The 22,527-nt window shown below is 44.9% G+C and overlaps 1 protein-coding gene across 8 annotated transcripts in view; it reads left to right on the top strand.

The window, feature by feature from the left end:
• hivep3a (HIVEP zinc finger 3a) overlaps positions 1–22,472 on the top strand; it is a 48,492-nt gene extending 26,020 nt beyond the window's left edge. For all 8 annotated transcript variants that reach the window (XM_084920256.1, XM_084920258.1, XM_084920253.1 and 5 more), the window contains 6 exons: positions 4,042–8,242; positions 8,616–8,791; positions 16,138–16,268; positions 16,360–16,434; positions 17,351–17,961; positions 21,130–22,472. In XM_084920256.1, coding sequence (XP_084776382.1) covers positions 4,409–8,242; positions 8,616–8,791; positions 16,138–16,268; positions 16,360–16,434; positions 17,351–17,961; positions 21,130–21,651 — 5,349 coding nt within the window. In that variant the 5' untranslated portion in view covers positions 4,042–4,408 and the 3' untranslated portion in view covers positions 21,652–22,472. The remainder of the gene's footprint in view (positions 1–4,041; positions 8,243–8,615; positions 8,792–16,137; positions 16,269–16,359; positions 16,435–17,350; positions 17,962–21,129) is intronic.
• The last annotated feature ends 55 nt before the right edge of the window (positions 22,473–22,527 follow it).

Raw genomic sequence — 22,527 nt, 5'->3', positions numbered from 1 at the left:
CGACAGCGTTGCTAGTGCTCAGCTGACAACATAGTGGATAACACAACAACAGATGAATGCTTTTAGGGTCACACAAGTCCGGAGGGGTTCACATTTTTATTGACTTTCATTAAGAAAGTGTTTAAAAATTGTTCTCCTCTCTAAAATAGGATGCTTTGAATGTCCCTGTTTGCATTTTTGAAGACAATAATATTTAAAGGTGAATTGTCTGCAGTAATGCAGCACTGGTAGTCAGAATGTAGGTTTTTTAGTTTAGAGAAAAAGCACCAATATTTTTTTATTTATTTTTTTATTTTTTGTGGTGAAATTGTCAACTGGTCTGTGGTTCTTTAGCATCCCAGTGTCTGGATTTGGCTTTGATTCTTCCTGAAAGAATGGAATATCGGTGTAGTACCAATTGAAAACTCCCAAACTATTGATTTTTTTCTTTCCTTTCTTGGTGTGCTCCTCTCAAAAAAACAGTAGCTTCTGGGAGGGAGGCACCTCGCCTGCCGCCTTCTCGCGCTCTCTCACACACTCTCTCTTTCTGTAGTCAGTGAGGATACTGGAAGATAAATTTAGCCCTCCAGCTCTCCTTCCATCTGCTACCACATGGTTTAGGGCCGTTACCATAGGAACCACCGCTGGGTGCCCATTAGTGCGAGAACGGGAAATTGACAATATTTTTTTTTTAAAGCCATTTATACAATATTCTCTTTCTTTGTGTGGGTGAATGGACATGTCATTTAAATAGTTTCGTTTTTTTCCCCTTTATTTTCTCTAATTTGGCTTGTTACGTTTCAGTATCTCGGGATTTTCGAGCAGTTTCTGCAGACTGTAACTGTTACTGTATGCACACTCAGCACTGCAACCATTTGATAAACTTGAGGAAAATTTCATATTGTGCCAGTGTAGGTTTGTCAGGTGTGCAATGAAATAGCTTGTATTATATATCGCTGATATCACTGCCTTCTGAGAAAAGCTTTTTTCTTGTTTTTCTTTTTTTTTTGTCACTAAGCGTGGACTCAACAGCTTGAATGCATAACAGTGGAACAAAGCCATGGATTGTGTAAGATTTGAAAAGACCTACCATCTTCTTAGAAAGCATATCAGGCGTAACTTTAAATGGTACACCACCCATTCTTATAACACCGTTGGACCTCACAGGGAGAGTATAACAGAAAGTATTAAAATAAATATAGCATAAATGTTCTTGCTTGGCAAAAACCTGGCAGCTACATTACCTCCTGCACATTACCCATGTTTCCTGTTAGCAGAAGCTACTGGAACTTTGAGTATCAGAGGTTTGGTAAGTTTACTTCCCCAAGAAGAGTTTACTCAAGAATGCACTTTGGTTAACTGACACCCAATTTTTGATACAAATGTTGACATTCTTGTGTGTTGGTTCTGTATTTCTGTTTTATGATTATCTAAACTAGATGCTAATTAGCCATGTGCTCATGGACTTGCATGCTAGTTAGCCTGATTTGAGAGAACAGTGGTTAAATCGTATTTGATTATTAGTTTTAAAAATTTCATTCCGTTACCACATAACTCCTACCACCCCCCTTTAAAGGCCTAAGCATTGAGGAGTTTTCTGTTTTTAATATTATTTAGACACAAGCTACAGTCCTTAATGCCAATTATGATATATGCAGTGGTTGGAGACAGCAGCAGGACTAAAATTATTACGACCGTGTGCAATTAATTTGTTGCACTTGAAAGACCAGGACCAGATACACGCCCACCTACAGTCAGTTGTTGTTTTCCAAAGGAAGTTTGGTGCCATAAAATGGCAGTAAGTCTGTCTGCTCTCAGTCTGAGTGGGGGCAAGTTGGCATTCAGAGTGCAGCCAGAAATTCGGAAATTCTTTCACAAATAGGACTGCGATTTACCTGCAAAATCATACAGGCGCTCAGCAGTCCTACTTCTATATAGGAATGTAATCAGAATATGACCAGTTGTCAACCAGTTGAGTGAAGATTCCTGTTACAAAGAGACACGTCACAGATGACTGATTGCAACTTGTTTACAATCTATCTGCATTTAGAAATTAGATGACAATATTTGCAAACCTTTCCAATCGGAAAGGGGCCATGGTTCTTTAAAGAGAGATTGCCTCCCATCAGGCACTGCAAGCAATTGCCTTGTGTTTCAAAGTGGTCTCCCAGAAGCTGAGGGTGTTGCACGCCCAAGTTCAGGAACCAGTTAGTAACTGTAACTACTTGCAATTAGTTGCCAAAAAAAAAAAAAAATCTCAGTGCATTCATCAGACAAGCACCATTTGTTGTGAAATGGAAGGAGGTTGCCTTCTATTTTTAGTTTAGCCTGACTGGGCTGTTACCTAGCCCATGTAATTAATTTTTCAGACATTAAAAAGACCTGAAACAGTTACTAAAATACAAGAACTTTTGAAAATAATAAAAACAAACAACAACCAGATAAATGTTCGGGCTTAACATTGTTCTGTATTTTCACTAATGGAGGATAATAAAGGATAATGCTCCTTTAACCCCAAGCAATTCTAGGTCTAACAGCCCTTCAAGTAAAAATCCAGCTTTGCTTGCACTGAGCCTTGTGAAAGTTCATGCAGAGAGTAGATATGTGGGGTGAGGGGTGCAAGGAGAAATGTTTGGCTCGTTTGTGCATTGGCTGCACCCATGTTATGTGAGGTGTAAATGAACAGTTCATAGTTAACTTTGGAGCAAGTGAAAATGAGCCAATTTTTTTATTTTATTTTTTTATTATTTGACTAGTTGTTAGTAGCAGTCATTGTCACCTTCATGCAGAGAATGCACATGCCCCAAACAACTCTCAGACAGACATGTTAATTCGAGTTTTACAAACCAGAGTCTGCCTTCCCACTACAAGCTATAAGCCCTGGTAGAGACTACCTGATTGGCCTACATTTAACACTTACTAGGCTTATGGCAAGAGAGCTATGATCTCAATGGTCCTCTGCAAACTGCACAAATTCTATAACTCTCCTATACTATGCTTGTTTTGCTGGTAGTATAAAGTGATTGTTTTTTATTCATCCAGTATTGGCACGTATACTCTTCTCACAAGTTAAATCAAAGATGGTTGTCAACCTGTTATCAGTAATTTGGATAGTATCCAGCAGCTTTGCCGTCTTCCACCAGAATGTGGGTGTAGAAACCAGCTGGTCAGTGCGTGGGATGCCTTGTTTACTGTTTCAGCATGCTGGCATAAAGTAACACTGGGAATTTTCTTCAGTATCTCCACTCAGTCACCTTTTGTATGCACTCACAGCTCGCAGCCATCCGTCGCCTCCGTTTGGCTTGGCCCTTTTTAAAATATCTAAAATCATCAGTTAATCCGATGAAACAGGTAGAGTCCTTCACATGTCCTGCAATGTGGCAGCACTGTATGTTAGCACAGTCTGATGATCATCATTTTGCATTTGATAGTAGACGACACAACGTAACCTTCAAAAGCTGCAATTTCATTAACACCAAAGACGAAAAAGGTGCTTGTAAGACAGCAGTACGAGTGTGAAAGAGTACAAGTGATCACTAAGTCAATTTCATAATCAAACCATTAGGACATTATAGTTCCACAATCAAATGAATCAAGTGGCAGATTCTCTGGTTTTTTGTTGTTGGTCATTTTCTGTCTTGCAGCAGAAAGATCAGACCAGTTTTATGGGAGTGGGCAGTATGTGTAATGTGTTGTCTGACATAATGATATTCTGCAATCGTTAAGAAATAGGAAATCACTAAAGACCAAATCAAATGATGTTATTTGAATGTTCAAGTCACAGTTGGGTGCGCATACTGCTTCTCTCAGGGAATATTAGCAGAATCATCACTTTTACTGCATGCTGATATATTTTACAACAAAACATTACATAAACCATTCTAATTTAAAACAGGCAGCAGCCGCGGGAAAGCGAAAGATGAATGTTATGACACATAGAGTGATTATGCAACACAAAACATAAATATTCCTATCTGGCAAACAGAGAAGCCAGAGGGTTATCTGTTTCTCAGTGTTGAACTGTATGCACTATCCTATATAACGACTTGTTTGTTTTTGCAGATCTACATGTTGAGAAGACAAAGGAATTGTGCATTGAACTGAACCAGCTGAGCAACGGAGTCTGTGTGATTCATGATGGAATGCTTAATGCTTGGATGGCAGAGGACTTCCTCCACAGCACATGGCATATCACAACTGCATTCGTTGATGCTACTGTTTTACATTTGATGGCATCATTCCTTTGTCAAGCAATAACAATTTGAGTAAAACAAGCAAAAAATTATGAAGTGAAGTCAAGTAAGGTGGATATTTTGATCAGATTTGCTCTCATTAAACCTCTTACCCAGTTAATGCTTTGGCTTTAACTCTGTAGCCTGGCTCAGGCAGACGCATCCTACGTGTCTACCTGAGGCTGTCCTTCCATTTTATGGAGGCCTTGCATAGTCGCCTGACCACTGGGGAGCAGTCCGGAGGTCAAGAACATTCTCAGAAGGAGTCTCCACAGCGAGGCCCTCAGCCCAAGTCTCCCCCCCAGCCCTGTCAACAACAGCAAACCGGCTCCCCAAAGCCCCATGGCACATTACAGCAGCCCAAACAATCCAGAAGGCAGAATCCAGAACGCAAACGTCTCAGACACCAGCGGCAGAGCATTGACTCAGATACAGCACCGGCGAATAAACAGGAGGCATCGACAGCAACGAAACCAACCACAGGTTTGAGTTTGACTCCAGAAATCCCACCTTCCTCAGCAGGTGACCCTGCCCAGTCTAAATCAGAAACCCAGGAAGGGACCCCAAAGCAGAAACGTGAGCGTAAGCCTCAGAGACCAGGGAAATATGTTTGCACTTACTGTGGCCGTGCATGTGCCAAGCCTAGTGTTTTACAGAAACACATTCGCTCCCACACGGGTGAAAGGCCCTATCCCTGTGCCCCATGCGGGTTCTCTTTTAAGACCAAGAGTAACCTATACAAACACCGTAAATCTCATACCCACCGGGTGAAGGCAGGCCTGGCACTTGGGGAGTCGAAATCGGCAGCGGAGCAAGCCACAGAGTCGGACGAGGAAACGAGACAGCTATCATCAGCTTCTTCTGTTTCAGAAAGACAAGACAGTGGAGCCTCAATCAAGAGTGTTGAAACGGACATGGCCAAAGATTGCCCTGGAGGAAACAATTACTCCTATGCGGTGAAAAAAAGATTGGCCCTGCGCCTAAGCAGAGGAAAACACACTCCTCAAGACTCATCTGATGAAAAGGCGTCATCTTTAGCTTTAGGTAGTAGAGGTAGTACAGAATCTGGCTATTTTTCTCGCTCTGAAAGTACAGAGCAGTCACAGGACAGCCCCCCCGACACAAGTGCCAAAAGCTATGCTGAGATCATCCTTGGTAAATATGGACGCTTTGGACACCTACAGAGGATGTCTCGTCATCAAAACCAGCATCCCTCTGGTGAGGAGGACAAAAGCATCTCATTCACGGTGCCCAAGAAACAGGTCATCGACCATATAACCAAACTTATCACCATCAACGAGGCAGTGGTGGATACCAGTAAAATTGACAGTGTAAAACCAAGGAGATTCTCACTCTCCAGAAAGAACAGTTCTGAGTCTCAGAAGAGTTCAACTGTGAAAGAACCGCTCATTCATAGCCCCAAGGTTGGCGATGTGGGCTATAAAAGCAGCGGCTCTATCACTATGGGAGTTCCATGTGAAAAATTTCATCACCCACCTTCAAATATGGAGCAGCCAGCTAGCCAAACGTCCACCACCCCGCTGGTGCGAAGTCATTCAATGCCACCTGAAGCCAGTTTATTTGAGACCACCAGTGGCGGCCAAAGCAAATGTCGCCTAAGTCAGTCCTTTGACGAACGACAGCCTTCACGTCGTTATGGGATGCTAAGACGACAGCCAGCAATTGAAATTCCACTTGGTACAGAACTTACAAAAGAGGAACACGAGGATTCTCTTTCATTTTACTCTGACAGCTTAACCACTGTGCCTGACTGTAAGCAAAGTCAACCACAGCCATATGAGTGTGAGGCCTGTGGCACAGGATGCAAAGATTGGGTAGGTTATAAAAAACACAAGCAGAGCCTGTGCCTATCACATCAACCCATCAATGAAGTGGTAATTAGTCAAATGGAGTGTTCACAAGTACAGAACAGTGCAGTCAGGGCAGGCGCTTCAGTAATGCGCAAGAGAAGGAAAGAGGAGAGTTTTGAATTTGATGACCCCTCTTCTCCTTCATTACCTTGTTCTTCCCTGTCTTCAGGCCAGTGCAAAGATGAAAGCAGTGCAACTTATGAGGGCCAGAGGAAGCCTGCATTGCAAACTTGTTCAGTAATTCAGCATACTAGTTCCTTTGAAAAACAAGAATCCTTGAGTAATGAGAATCCAGGTGCAGAGGCAACAAAGCACTCTCCACCTCATGAAGATCATCAGCTGTTGCCTCAAAAACAACCTCAACAACATGTACCAAAACTAGCAGCCCGAAAGCTGGTCCGCCAACACAATGTGCAGGTTCCAGAGATCCTGGTGACAAAGGATCCCAACATGAGTACAGACACTTCAGCCGAACCTACCACCACAGCAAAACATCAAGAGAAACTAGATGAATTTCAGTGGCCGCAGAGAAGCCCCTCTCTGGCACAGCTCCCTATTGAAAAGCTTCCTCCAAAGAAGAAGCGGTTACGATTAGCTGAAGCTGCCCAGTCATCAGGAGAATCTAGTTTTGACTCTCTGTCCCTGCCCCGCAGCCCTAGTCAGGATAGTAGTGCATCATATGCATCCAGTCGCTCCACGTCCTTTGAAGAGTCAAACAGACAGGACATGGACGTTGCAACATCAACGCCACTAAGGAGATCAAGAGCTCTTCATATGCTGACGGTGCCGGGGGTGCATCAGCACAGAGAGATGAGGCGCTCAGCATCTGAACAGGCCCCTCACGACCCACAACAGAGTGTCCTCATGGCTGAGACCCGCAGTAAGTCTTTTGACTACAGCTCTCTGTCCCCTGAGCGCTCTGCAGTTGGGTGGAGAGAAAGAAGAAAATGTCTATTAATGAGACACACTGCTATCAGTGATCCAGATGAGGAGGAGGAGGAGTGTACGATCCTGAGCCGTGGTCCTGAATATCTCAACCCAAGCAGATCTTCTCAAGCAAGAAGCCCAACTTCTGTGCACTGCAGCAGGCCCTCTTCTTCTTCTCTATCAGGGGACACTGTTTTACATAATCCAGTGGAATTGCAGTGCAAAGATATCTTTTCTCAGTGGAAACTTACTCAAAATATTCAGTTGATTGGGAGCACAGAACTGTCCCTTCCTCATGACCCATCTACAACTGTAAAAGAGGAGACCTATACAGAGCAGGCCCTTGCTCCTGCACCACAGCAATATCATACGCACGGACCATCAGGGGCTGCCAGAGCCCGCTATCTCCCCATGTCTACAGGGCTGAAACTAGAGATTCCTCCACAAGACGATGACTACTCAGTAAGTCGCTCCCATGTTCGGCAGTCTGCCCCTAACATCAGTTCCAATCTAGAAATATTGAGGCCAGTCACAGATCCAGCAGTTGCAGTGCGCCTCCAAACAGACACACACACCCCTGCATGCGCCATATACACCACATTGTCTCAGTCCACCTCCCCTAGGCCCCAGGAGGCAGTTAGTGCTGTCCCACAAAGTGCAGGTGTTTCAACAGCTGAACAAAGACCCCACAGGGACATGAGTCCAGATCTTCAACTGTGGTCTGATGATAGCCTCAGGTTATCAGGCTCAGGGGGCAATAAACGTATGCTTTCCCCCTCAAACAGCATGGAGCTGCCTCCAGAGTCACAGCAGCAGCAGAAAAGAGTAAAAGAAGAAGAGGAGAGGGAGATGGGTTGTTCTGACAAAGCAACAGTTGAGACTTGCAAGCACAAGCTCAAACAGGAGTCATGTTTACCTGCTATTTGCTCTCCTGTCTCGCATGTTGGGCCTTCATTCCCCAGTCTGCTGTCCAGCACCTGTAACAGCTGGTGCTATTTAAACTACATTAAACCAAACCCTTCTGCTCTGGATGAACAGAAGCCCTCAGTGTATTCGTCGTGGTCTACTAGTGGCTATGACCCCAATCCACCTGGCCTCTCCAGCAAGACAGTTCTCTCTCTGCTTCACTGCAAGCAGAGGCTCAGTCCATCCATATATACACTATCCCCCATGTCAGTGCAGGCAGCAGAGTCAGTGGAGCAAGAGGACGACAAAAGACCCTCCTCCACAGAGGTAATTACAACACTGACCACTGATTACACCTGTCTGTAGACCTAATCATTACTATTGTAACAGAACTTGGGAAAGAATCAAATAAAACTGATCAAAATGTAAGGACTGGTAGGTGATAAGAAGTAGAGCAGACACTGAGACACTCCATATAGGAGGCATAGAAAAGAGTGGGTTAGCTTTCCTTACCATTTTTGTTATAGAATCCAAAACGGGAAATGTCATTTAACGGGGTCAAAATTTAAACTGTTGAAATGAAGCGTGTGTCTTAACACATGTAATAAAATACATCGTTCAATGAGAATTCCCAATTTTTGTCTCCCTGGGCATGCTGGAGCAGAGTTGGTGAATTTGCCCGTGTCTCTTTCGAGTGTAGGTCTGCAAAAAGCAGTCATGCTACAGAGACTACGAGGGAACAAAGAAAGGACATACATCAGTGGATGACAACAAGTCAAACAGAAAGGAGGAGAAGGAGGAAGAGAAGGAGGACGAGACAGAGGAGGAAAAGGTCCAGTCATGCTCCAGAAATGAAGTTTGGGTCTCTGAGAGAGGGTGAGTATGATCTCCTGATAATTAGATTAGCATGACCAATTATGCAAATTAGGTGATGACGTCATTTAGCGACTTCTAGCGACTTTTAGGACAACCAATAGCGATTTTCCTTACTGAGGAGTTGGCAACACTGAGGCTGACATAGCGTCAGATGTCATTCAAAAACCTCTTCTCGCTTCTGACAGAAGCCTGTAGACAACTGTGCTATTGGGTGCTAAAGCTAAACTGTCCACAGATTCGAGTGAACAACTCGGTCGCCGGGCGTTTTGTTCCCAACTTTTCAGTTGTCCACTAGCATACAAGCAGTAGCAATACTGTTCTGTAGCTAGTGCTGGTGCCAAGTAGCAATACTTTCACCCAGGGAAGTAGCAATATTTTCCGAAAGCGAAGTAGCAACACTTTGCTAACAAAGGTACCTCTAGCTTCACCATCAGGTAGCAATACCCTTCGACGCTAGCGGTTTTACACATTAGGTAGCAATACCTGTAGAAAAGTAGCAACACTTTTCACCCCACGTTAGCGAGGAATAGCAATATTCTCCGCACTCAGTGTCAGTCTCGCTAACGTGCGCAACCCTCTAGCTAACCATGGCTACGACTGTCAACGAAGTTGCAAAACTCTGTCCTTGCGGCAAGAAGATTTCTGCCTGGGATACACACCCCGTGTGTGCGGCATGCCTGGGTTTATCTCACGCTCAGGCTGCCTTGACACCCGCACAAGACTGTATCCACTGCGCGGCTTTCCCACGCAAACTACTCCGCCGCAGGCTAGCTCGCCAGGCTAACCTGTCGGGTGGCAACCCTTTGCTGTGTGAGGCTGCTGTGGCGCAAGGAGAAACTGAGGTGCCCGATGATTTGGCCGCAACGCCAGGGCCGAGCTGGGCAGAGGCAGACCCTCAGCCCATTGCGACCGCTTTCCCGTCGCTGGAGGCACACGGAGATCGCGAGTTTTCCCCCGATGCTGGAGTCACCTGGGGAGGAGATGCCAAGGAGGACGGAGATGAGTCGGCTGACTCGGAGCTCCTGCTGTCTGACGACGAGGAGGAAGATTCCACCTCCTTGGCTAGCATCAGCTGGGCTGCAAAGCCCTCGGCTACCGGCAAGGTTGAAAAAACCGACACCGCCGTCTCCCCTGGATCTCGACATGCAGGACATGTGCAAGCGCCCAGCTGCTAGGCTCAACATCCCGTGGCCCGCCGTACAAACAGAGGTTGTAAAGTCTCGTTTTGACGGAAAGAAATTGCCAAAGGCGAAAAAGACGGGGAAGCATGTGTTGCCTGTTTTCCCGGAGCTACTCGATGAGATAGCGGTGACGTGGAAAGCAAAACCTTACAGCGAGAAACACCCCATCGTGGGGAGCTCCCTGCTGGATTGTGAGGGGATGGAGTCTATCGGCCTCCGCCAGATGCCACCCCAGCGGCATTGAATTACAGGCTGCAATTCAATGTCGCTCCACCACATTTCAAAGAAATCGTTTACTCTCGTGCTCTGGGTGAGTCTGCCAGTTTTCTCCTGGAGGAAATTTCCACCTTGAGAGACAAAGGAGCTATAAGAGTTGTCCCTCCCGAGGAAATGCACAGTGGATTTTATTCAAGGTATTTCCTTGTGCCAAAGAAAGGGGGGAGGGGGATGAGAGCCATTCTGGATCTCCGTGCCCTGAACCGGCATTTAAGGACATACAAGTTCAGGATGTTGACGCACGCCTCGCTGCTACAGTTTGTACGAGCGGGCGACTGGTTCACATCAATCGACCTGAGGGATGCTTATTTCCACATCCCCATATATCCCCCACACCGAAAGTATCTGAGATTTGCTTTCCAGGGGATAGCATACGAGTTTGTAGTCCTGCCTTTTGGTCTCTCACTGAGCCCAAGGGTGTTTGTAAAATGCACGAGGCAGCAGTGGCCCCGCTCAGGGAAAAGGGCATTTCGGGTGGCCACATACATTGACGACTGGCTGGTGGCAGCCCCAACCCGCCAGGGAGCGACTTGTCATACAAATGCTCTCATACACCATCTGGAGAGTTTGGGTTTCCAGATAAACGTGGAAAAGAGCACATTGACGCCAACTCAATGCATTAATTTCATAGGGCTCAGCCTAGACTCCCTCCGGGTGAGGGCTTTTCTGTCCCCGGAGAGAACAGCGGCCATACGGTCATCCCTAGCACTGTTTCGCAGAGGCAACACAGTGACCCTCAAACAGTGCCAGAGGCTGCTCGGTCTGATGGCTTCATCTCTAGTGGCGATAACACTGGGACGCCTGCACATGAGAGGGTTTCAGTACTGGGTGGGCTTGCGGGGACTGGACCCTCACCGAGACGGCCACTGTCGGGTGAGAGTCTCTGCAGACTGTTCACTCGCTCTCCGCGAGTGGAAGAGGCCAGGTTTCTTGTCTCAGGGCATTGCCATGGGGGCAGTTTCAGCCAGGAAGGTGCTTTCAACAGATGCCTTTCTTTCGGGCTGGGGGGCCACCCACGAAGGCAGAACAGTGAATGGGGAATGGGGCCCTCACATGCGCTCCACCCACATAAACTGTCTGGAACTGCTGGCAGTTCAACTGTCGCTAAAACACTTTCTCCCTTGGCTGAGAGGTCATCATGTTTTAGTGAGGTCGGACAATTCCACTGTTGTGGCCTACATCAACAGACAGGGGGGGTCTGGGGTCCCCCAAGTTACACACACTGGCACACAGACTGATAGTCTGGAGCAGTGTCCACCTGCTGTCACTGAGAGCGACTCACGTGCCGGGGATCTTGAACTTTGGAGCACATCTTCTCTCCAGGGGCAACCCGCTGTATGGGGACTGGAAGCTTCACCCAGAGGTGGTGAAGCAGATCTGGCTGCGATTCGGTCAGGCGACCGTGGACGTTTATGCATCCAGGGAGAATGCTCAGTGTCCCCTGTTTTACTCGCTGCACGATCAGAGAGCTCCACTCGGGTGGATGCTCTAGCTCACGAGTGGCCGAGAACCCTCCTCTATGCTTTTCCCCCAGTGGCCCTCATTTCTGCAACTCTGGCCAAAGTGAGGGAGAGAAGTCACTATATGATCCTGATAGCCCCGCACTGGCCAGGGAAGCACTGGCTGGCGGAGATTTTTCAGCAGCTGTGCGGCCCACCTTGGCCGTTACCACTACGCAGAGACCTCCTGTCTCAGGCACAGGGGGAAATATTCCACCCCCAGAGAGGCTAGCTCTATGGGCTTGGCCCGTGAGTGGTTTAACCTGAACACAGTGGGGCTCCCTCATAGTGTTATCGACACTATTCAGTGTTCTAGAGCAGCGGGTGTTCTAGAGCAGCCCACAGTGTTGGCTGCGCTCTCCTGTTGCCCATTTGAACCCCTGGAACAGGTTGAGTTAAAATTTCTGTCCTTGAAGACGGCTCTATTAATTGCTTTAGCTTCTGCTAAACGTGTAGGAGAGATCCACGCTCTCTCAGTGCATCAGTCATGCATTCGGTTCTCCTCGGATAATACGAGGGTCAGTATGCGGCTCAACCCTGCCTTTGTCCCGAAGGTTGTCGGCACATGTTCCCCTATAGAACTGCCGGCCTTTTGCCCACCGCCTTTCTCCTCAGAGGAGCAACAGCGGCTGCATACCTTGTGTCCAGTCCGTGCTCTGCGCATTTACATGGACCGAACCCAGAGTGTCAGACAAAGTGACCAGCTGTTCATGCTAAACCACATATGGGAAAGCCCGTGTCTAAACAGCGCCTCTCCCATTGGATAGTAGGAGCAATTGCCCTGGCCTATACTAGCAGGGGCCTTCAGCCTCCTGCTGGCTTGCGTGCGCATTGCACTAGAGGTCTGGCAACCTCATGGGCTCTCTTTAGGGGAGTTTCTATTCAAGAGGTGTGCGCAGCTGCATGCTGGACCTCACCTCATACATTTGCTAGGTTTTACAGGTTAGATGTGACGGCACCTAACCTAGCGCATTCAGTCCTCAGTGCAGGTTCTTCCCGGGTGGGGGCTTCTCCCCTGTGAAGTGCTGTTGGGGACAGTTGGCAATCCGGGAGTCAGTATTTCTCCCATAGTGAGACATGAAACGAATGCTATGAAAGAGAACTTAAGGTTATGTATAGAACCCCGGTTCTCTGAGTAGCATGAGTGAGTGTCTCACCAGACCGCCCTCCTTGCTATGGAAGCGAGGAAGAGGTGGGCTTGTTTTGAATGACATCTGATGCTATGTCAGCCTATTATATAGGGAGGCACTAGCCCCTCCTGACATAGGCGTCACCTAGCCAGCCTGTAAGGGCTGGCGTAATGGTATTTGAGCTTCTGATGAGGTCACGCAGGAGGCGTTCCCCCATAGTGAGACACTCACTCATGCTACTCAGAGAACCGGGGTTATATACATAACCTTAAGATTTTTGTAACACAAGTAAGATTATCCAGCACTGTTAGGTAATAATGATACATTGTTTTTATTTATATTGTAATGCTCCGCATTACTTACAGCGCAGAAAGCATGTGTCACATTCTGTTCTGTGTTCTGGAAACTTGTCGTCCGTTACGTTGGACAGGCTAAGGGTTGGCTGTCTGCACCAGCAGAGTCCATCTGTTGAAGGCCTGAAGCCAGGAAACTACCTAGCTTCCTCTGCTCCTGCAGAGATTCATTTACACCAGCCATCAGAGCCATTCACATAGAGCAGCAGTACATTGTTGGCTGTGTGTATTGGTGTAACACGGACATTGTGTACAGACATGGCATTAGTCATTAAAGAAAATCTGCTGTACAGACAGAATGGAAAATGGACAAATGCTATACAAAAAAAAAGAGCTTGGGCCTAGGAATATGCTGAGGAAACGTGAAACAAAGGATCTGAAAATGTTTTCATTTGCTGTTAGTTTGGAAACGGTTTCCTGTAGGTTTATGGGTATAATGCTTTTTTGTAAAAGCATTCCCAAAAACATAATAATATTAAGATGAGTCAAATATTGACTATATTTTGTTTTATTAACCCGCTGAGGTTCAAGTCCCCATTGGTGATAATCCTAACCCTATTTTGGAGGAGAGCAAAACAGGTATTTTGGTTAAAATGAGCTGAATATGTGTCTTTACATGTTTTGTTTTTTGAGGCATGTTGCTTCCATTATTTATTGATTTATTTTTTTTTAATTGGGATAGTAGATAGTAGCAACCCTGTAGCCACTCTGAAAAATAATTTTTCAAAACAGCTTGCTGATTAACCCTGTGAGGTCTAACTCATTGGTGATGACCTCGCCCTTAAAGTTAACCTTTACCCTAACTCTAGAAAATCAGAATATGATTTTTTTTTCCTGTATTTATATTGTTCTTTCAAGTCTTTGCAATAATGGAACAAAGAAATAATTCTTAAGATTACTCTAAAAGAGACGTATCAAAATGAGGGGGTAGGCTTATTGACAATTATTACTTAGACCAACAGCCCCCAACCTTTTTTTACGCCACGGACCAGTTTATGTCCGACAATATTTTCATGGACCGGCCTTTAAGGTGTCGCGGATAAATACAACAAAATAAAACCAGTACCGGTACCAAAAGAAGATGTATTCATAACACACGGGGAAAGACCCAGGGAAACAGAGTTAACGATTAAAAAAATAACAATAAAAACCCTGAAAACCATAAATTTCACACCTGAGCCTCAACTCTCGCGGGCCGGTCCGTGGCCCAGGGATTGGGGACCGCTGACCCCAGAAGAACCTTGTAGCCCAGACTTGGCCTGCCAGACCTAGCAGAGGTTGGCCAGGCTATTTGGTTGAATGAGCTTATTATTTCTTAACCTGTAACCTAATGTTTGCCACTTGACTGACGTGCATCTTACTCATGGCAGGAAGACACATTTGATTAGCTGTCAGGGCATTTAATCAATCTTTCAACCTTCATTTTAAATACTGTTCTAAATCAGCGTGAAACAGTATATTAAAGAATCATTTAAATGCAAGTAACCATAGTAAAAATAGCTGTGCTTAATGATGTTTAACAGATATGAACTACACACAGTAATTACTTAAAACTGAATAATAAGCTGTGATGTGAACACAGTGTTATCCTTTGGCAGGATTGGCACAAAGACAGTAAAACACCTCAAAGTGCTCCAATCCCAGCAAATCAGTGGAGGAACTACCTCCGATTTACCCAAATTTGGCAAGAGTCACTGTTCATGTTAAAAAGAAAAGAAAACAAGATGAGCAATGGCTAACACTCATCCTGAAACTAACATATCATTTGAAAAGATGTAGGTAGGCACAGTCCGTTCTACTATTCTTATGTAGCACACACTCATCTCCTCAGATTCATTTGCAGGGAGGTTAAGCCAGACATGCTCAGTAATTTTGATACCTATCAGAAATAAACACTGCTGTGATGTGATAAGGGGAGTGCAGAGAGGTGCCATCTGTGTGTCTCTTTTTTGGTTCAGGAGTGTGTCTGCGAACAAATCCCTGTTGTGACTCATGTTGACGCTCATCGCAGCCTTCCTAAAAAGAGTGAGTCATCCTCACGCCCGCCCGCTTTCTGCTTTCTCCGTCTGCTCTGTCTGTCTGAGGAACATAAAGACACAACGGAGGCAGCAAGCTAGTGGGATGTTGCCATTTTTTCCTTTCTTTTTTTTGAAGTGGGGAAAGCCAAGGGCTCTAGGCTCAAATCTTGAGTGGGAACGGGTGTTACATGAAATTTATACCTGCCGAGTACAGTATAGAGGCACGAAGGCAAAGTGTTTCTCTTTCATTAACTTGGAAGTTTTCCGACACTGTAAAAGCAACCATTTATGATACCTGCTGAGTTTATCCAGCCACACAGCCTGTGGTGAAAATAGAAGAGAAAAACAGCCAATTATAACCAGAACCATTGTTTGTCATAGGAATGTGTTTTTATTTTCAGTGTTTTTTCACGTTTATTTGGAGCAGCTGCTGGTTTGGGCGAGGGTTTCCCTCCCACTTGTGCCTGTTTTTATTGGCTGCGCTTTCAGCAAACCTCTGGACTTGAAGCCGCATCGAAGGCTCCCTCTTGTTTGGGCTTGGTGGTTGTGTTAGCTGTGAAGGGTGGGAGGCGGAGGGGGCTGGTTTTTGGCTTATGAAAGCTTCTCTGTTGAAGCTGAAGTAGGTGCCTCACTGAAGGAAGTCTAAGTGAAGTGGTGTGGACCCCGAGCCCAGCCGCCACAGTTTGAAATTCCCATGTTGTAAAGGCCAGCACCAGACATTACACTTACATTGGATAAATGCAGTCACTAACAGGTGCTGAAGGGCCCCCAGCCTGGCTGTCAGCTCCTGTTACATTCATATTGATTGCTGCTATCATCCTGAGCTGACTGACAAGGAAACACCCTGAGTACCAGACTGAAACCTCTTTCTCTCTCTTTACATTTGCAGATCAAATAAGAGGTATGATGACGCACGTGGTGGAGTTGGAGAAAAGTGCCAGTGTGACGATACTACAGTAATCACCAAGGAATCACCATCATTTAACTACAGTTTCTGTGAAACCGCATTCAAAGCTACAGGTAAGGACAGGCAATACAATGTTTTTTCATTTTAAGTTTCTTGTATGTGTTCTCTGTGCATCAACAGTGAGCGGCTCTTTCTTATTTCCAGGGAGTCTTACTGAACACCTGATATCTAAGGGACATGGAAAGGAAACCTGCTGTTATCCAGGGAACACACATGAAGGTACAACTTGTTTTATGCTACTAAGACAGTGACATATTTCAGTGAGTATTATTTTTTTGGTTTTGCCTAAAAATAAATGCAGTAATTGCTTGGTAAATTACATGCCCTGTGCTCCTTTTTCTCTTCTTTTTTGTCCTATGCTTGCCACATTAGCATTATTAGCACTATTCTTACTGTGTTAAATGTCTGCTTCTAACTCCTTATTATGTACACATTTTATCAAATGTCAAACCTCTTTAGATAAATGGAACATGGAACAAGAGGCCAGGCCAGCATTTCGCCTTTAATTTAACATAGTGACCCGCTCTACAAATTCCTTCAAGATGCAGAATGCGATAAAAATGAATAGAAAAATCCTAAGATGAAAGTTTCTACTGCGTTTGAGTCATTTATGTTCATGCTAGTTTCTCTCAGAATTTCTCAGGCTATGGGTTTCTCCCTGTTGGGAGAATGGGTGGAGGGCTTAATTAGAGCAAGTATCGTAGCAGATGAGGTAAAGGTGGCATTGAGTTATTTAGATAAATTAAACTGAGTTTATTAAGATCTGCAAGACTGAGTTTTCAGTTCTAGAAAAGCTGATCAGAATAAGTTCAATCGACTATTTTTCACTTAGAGTTAAGCGTGTGTGTGATGAGTGAGTAATAAGTTACTGTTAATAGTAAGAGTTAAGTAATAGTAACTGTTTTACATGTTACTCAGAAAATGCATTGCAGCCTTTGAAGTCTTGAATGAATGTAGTTTTGTAGGAAATTGAAATACCTAAGCTTTCATAAGCTCTACATGTTGACATCTACATGTCAAATTTTAAATAATCTAAATAAAGTTCTTGATGTTTTGCCTTACTAATGTAAGAAAAATTTGAAAAAAGTTAAATATAAAATTAATCTAAAATAAACATTTTTTTCTGTCCTTGAAGTCTGCAAAATCTCATCATGTCAGCCAAATCAACAAAAAGGTCATCAGTGCTCTGATGCTGGGAAAAGTGGAGATCAAGGGGATGAAAACACAAAGGACAAGTATGACGGGCATAACAAAGACAGCCGGTCCACAGCGGCTGAAGGCTCTGACACTAACAGAGAGAAAGTTCATCCAGCACATCAGCTGGGGGAGTCTGAAGGCAGCTCATCCTTTCCGATTACATCCAGGGATTCCACCCAGAAAAGCTCAGCCAGTGCCAGAAGGGCATTGTTTGCCCGCAGACGCCTCGACACTTCAACGTTAGCATCCTCTGGAGGTCCTCATTCTCCAAGTAGTCAGATCCTGACTCCACAAATCGAGCTTTCTCCATCTCGCAACCCATCACCCAGGCCTTGCCAGTCCCCTGCTCCTCCTTCATCCCTCTCCCCATCCAGTTGTCATGTCTCCACCGCCTCACAGAGACCAATCTCCCCTGTTAGAGGCCTCTCTCCTATAATAGTGCAGTCTCAGGGGTCGCATTCCTATGGGTTTCTGGGCTCCCTGGCTGACACCTCTGCTCACTGTCAAGCCCATATTCATCCAAGGGAACAAGCATCTACGGCAAGGCTGGTGAGTGACTTCAAAACATTTGTTGCTGTAACATTTGTTTACAGCATTTTTTGAGTGTTCTTCATAACGATTTAATTTTTTCGTTTTTGTATACTTAAGTCAGAATTTTGCTGCGTGTATAATTACCACTGGCCAAAGGGTGGCTTTTCTTCAAACCGCGTCACTCACCTGTGACTTGATCCAACTCTATTAGTTTAGCCTAAAGTTTTTAAATAAATCAGGTTCCAGCTCACAAAGCCAATCTTGTGTGGTTCAGCTAAATTCCAGCAAGTCAACATTTAGAATAAATATAGATAGGCTGGTACATATGAGGTTATTTTAAAGTCACATTTAGTGGAAAGGTAAGGAAAGGCAGCTCTCTTGTTTTATATCAGACAAAGCAACCATGCAGCTCCTAGCCCTAAAATAATGCAGGCAAGCTCCAAAATAGACACATGTTTTCCCTGGGTAACCAGGGGAAAAAAGGAAAAGCAGGCCAATCACTAAATTCTGAAGATTGGAACCACATGTCAACAACAAAAATAGCGTGGGTGAGTATCTCGGCTCACCCTAATTAAAAACTGATAAGCAAAAAGTATACACCAAACATGTTATGGTGAAACTTCACCACATACCCCTCACACTAATGTAGGTCCCAGAGGAGCAGGTACTGATTCACATTCACGACAGAGTGACCTCTTGTGTTTGCATATACACGGATCAGGTATAACTTTATGACAAACCTGCCTAATATTGTGTTGGTCCCCATTTGGCTGCCAAAAAAGCTCTGACCTGTTGAGGCATGGATCCTTTAAGTCCTGTAAGTTGTGAGGTGTGGTCTTCATGATTCGGTCTTATTTGTCCAGCACATCCCAGAGATGCTCAATTGGATTGAGAACTGGGGAATTTGGAGGCCAAATCAACACCTCAAAGTCATCGTTGGGCTCCTCAAACCATTCCTGAACCACTGTTGCTTTGTGGCAGGGCACAATATCCTGCTGAAAGAGGCCACAGCCATCAGGGAACACAGCTGTGTTCTGTGTCTATGCAGCCCCATACACAACAAACTGTGATGCTCGGTTCTGACACTTTTCTATCAGAACCAGCGTCAACTTTTTCAGCAGTTTGGGCTACAGTACCTCGTCTGTTGGATTGTACCTACTGTACCTGTAAATGTTTTTTTAATAACCACACTGACAAGGAGACACTACACAACAGTACAGCACTTGTGCAAGCACGCTTCAAGTAGACTTCAACTGGACTCGAAAAATGTTTCCTAAGCTGTGTGTTCAGCTGGATATAATACTTACCTAAGAACATTTCCATGTTGAAAAATGGGACATTTCAAACAAGGAGGAAAAAAATATCCATCCATCCATTCGTCTATTTTCTTCCACTTATCTGTGGCCAGGTTGCGGGGGCAGCAGCATAAGCAGAGAAGTCCAGACCTCCCTCTCCCCGTACTCCAGCCACAGCACCAACCTTTCTGTTGATCTCGCACTCCCCTCTCCCTTAACTCATAAACAAGACCCCAAGATACTTAAATTCCTCCACTTCAGGCATTCCCTGACCCGGAGTGGGCACTCCATCCTTTTTCACTTGAGGACCTTAACCTGAAACTTGGAGGTGCTGATTCTCATTCCTGCCGCTTCACATTTGGCTGTGATCCACTCCAGTGCGAGCTGGAGGCCACCAGACGAGATACTGAGGCCACGCAAGTGGAAGCCTTCCATCACTATGCCTAGAAATTCTGTCAAAAATTATGAACAGAATCAGTGACAAAGGGCAGCCCTGGTGGAGTCCAACGGTCACTGGGAAAGAGTCTGACTTATTGCCAACCTTACTGGACCAACCCTTGAATATCCTCAGGAGGCTAAAGAGCTGGTCTAGTTTTCCACAACTGGCATGAAAGTGGCAGGTTCCTCCTGAATCAGCTAATGGGCGGACTCTCCTTTCCAGCACCCTGGCATAGATTTTCCAGTCCAGAGTATCCAGAACATATGGCCGCAGATCTGATGATACGATCACAATCATCATCGACCTGCAGCCTGCGATGTCCTGGTGCCACTTGCACTCATGGACACCCTTATGTTGGAACATGGAGTTTGTTATGGATGAACTGTGGTTTGCGCAGAAGTCCAGTAACAGAGCACCATTCGGGTTCAGATCTGGCAGGCTGTTCCTCCCAATCTCGCGCTTCCGGGTCTCACTGTTGTTGCCCACATGAGCGTTCCCAGTAAGACGAGAGAGTCCCCTCAAGAAATCAGGGACTCCAGGAAGGCCAGGTACTCTGAACTGTCGTTCAGTGAATAGACGTAGACGACAGTGAGGACCCGTTCCCCAACCCAGGGAACAAACCCTTTCATCCAATCAGGGAAGAACTCCACCATACTGGCAACAAGCCGAGAGGATACTAAGATACCCATCCCAGCCTCTCACCAAGGGCAACTCCAGACTGAGACATAGTACAACCCCTCTCCAGGAGACTGGTTCAAGGGGTTCACCCAACCCCTACGGCGCCTCCTGCATTCTGGGCCTGGTCCCTTTTTCAGGCTGTGCCCGGTGATTTGCAAATCATTTAATCGTAATTTCAACCCTATATCCTATAGATGGCCATATCAAAATGAAACTGAGATATTTTATAGCTTTTTAAAAAAGATATCTTGTCAAAATACAGAAAATGAACTGAGACAGCAACAGTTTCTAAACACTGAGAAAGTAGTGGTAAAATTGCCCTTGCCCCAGCTTTTTCAAAGGGAGACTTGCATATGGTGGCCATGAGAGGTCAAACACACCGCAACGCCAGCAAATAGCAAAAGCTTGTGGTGGGTTTAAGTTGACTTATATCCCTGACTCCCAGATACACAGCCACCAGCTAATTTGACATTTAAAAGAAATTAAATGTTTAATATTCTTGCCTATTTTTGCTTGACTTTTAAAATTGTCTGTATTGTTGATAACTAACTCGGAGCACCTCTGCAGAACTCAGCTTTTAAAACTTTCTCAGCATCAGAGCTAAGGTTATCATTGTTTCATTGCTATAGATTTACATCATCGACAGATCATTAAGACTGTACTTTGTGCACCTTTAAACCCAGCCAAATGGCATTATGTCTGCTCTTAACTGTTCATCGTAGGTGAATTTACCACCAGCAGAACCACTGAAATTTCAGTTTGTTTTTGTTGTAGTGTGTAGATGAGGTTGGTCTGACCCACATCCCCTCGCATTCCATGCGTCCTCGTGGAGCCCACAACCTCCTGAGTCACCTTCCTCTGCACTCGCAGCAGCCAAGCAGAGCCCCAAACATGCTGATTCCAATTGGGGGGATTCACATGATTCCGCCCAGGTCCCCCCTACAAATGTACAGCTTTCTGAGCAGCACGACTGCTAACACCTCAGGGGCATCCATGAGACTGAGCGAGGCTCCAAAGGGAAGGCTCGCTCTGCCACATCGCCAGGACGTTCTTAAAGAGATGCCGCTGAGCAGCCAAGCCAGCCTGCCGAACCCTGAGGCGACAGGACAAATGCCTGCAGGTGTTGTACCCAACAAAAAGAATCAAGGATCCTTCACCATCCAGCAGCCGTCGAGTCCCAGAACAGAGACGAGACACCTGGAGGTGAGCGCAGATGCACCTGTTAGAGAAAGATGTGTTTACCCTGAGAACTCTCAAGGCCAAAAAAAGGCTCCTTCCTCCCAGACACAACTCTGATAGGAGGCAGAGTCCGAAGGGACAGTGCAAAAAGACTAAGACCAGCCTGTGGCCAGAAATCACCACATGCTTGTTTTGAGTCTGACGACAAAACGCAAAAGCACTTGAGCACCGCTTCTGAATGACGCTGTTATGTAATTATATTATTAATATATATGGACACTATGTTAGATATGCAGTATGTTTTGTAAATCTTTTTTACCCTTCTTTGATGTCATTGGTGTTTATTTATTTCTGTGCTAATATGCAAATTCTGTACTATATGCAAAAGCAGCTGGAATGAAAATAGACAAAGTTTAAATCAGTTTCCCTATTAACCCTGTTGACAGCTAATATACTATTGCTGTGTTTATGTACTGTATTACCAAAATGGATATAAAAAGGTATCGCAAATATTTATTCACCCAACCAGTATTTTGAAGTGCAATTTTATGTCAAGATTGTGGTTTAATATGTCATTCTTAAAAGCTGTGATTATTATTATTATTATTATCATTATTATAATAATTATTATTATTAGTCTGATTTTTGTTGTTATTGTTGTTATTTTTGTTTTTAAAGAAGCAAGCTCACGATTAGCTCCTTTTCTGAAATCTCCAGGAAAAGAAGTTTCAGATCCTTTTCGAGTGCACTGACAAATGATTTGATATCCAGTGGAGACCTGTTTCACGTACACGGTAGCTATGGTGCAGTTTTCTTTCATAAATAGATACATGTATTGTTGTGTTGTTGCTTTTTCTACATAATACAATCACTGTCATTTTCATGTTTACCATTAAACTTCTCATTTTTACAGATTTCTATTAAAACTTTTGAAAGTGTGTCTCATTTTTTATTTATTTTCATTTCAGTTATTTAAGTTTAATAAATCCTGTT

The sequence above is a fragment of the Perissodus microlepis genome, chromosome 22 (genome assembly GCF_051167445.1).
Source record: "Perissodus microlepis isolate ML-2025 ecotype Zambia chromosome 22, ASM5116744v1, whole genome shotgun sequence".
NCBI classification, from domain to species: domain Eukaryota; kingdom Metazoa; phylum Chordata; class Actinopteri; order Cichliformes; family Cichlidae; genus Perissodus; species Perissodus microlepis.
This window is presented reverse-complemented; position numbering and strand designations above follow the sequence as displayed.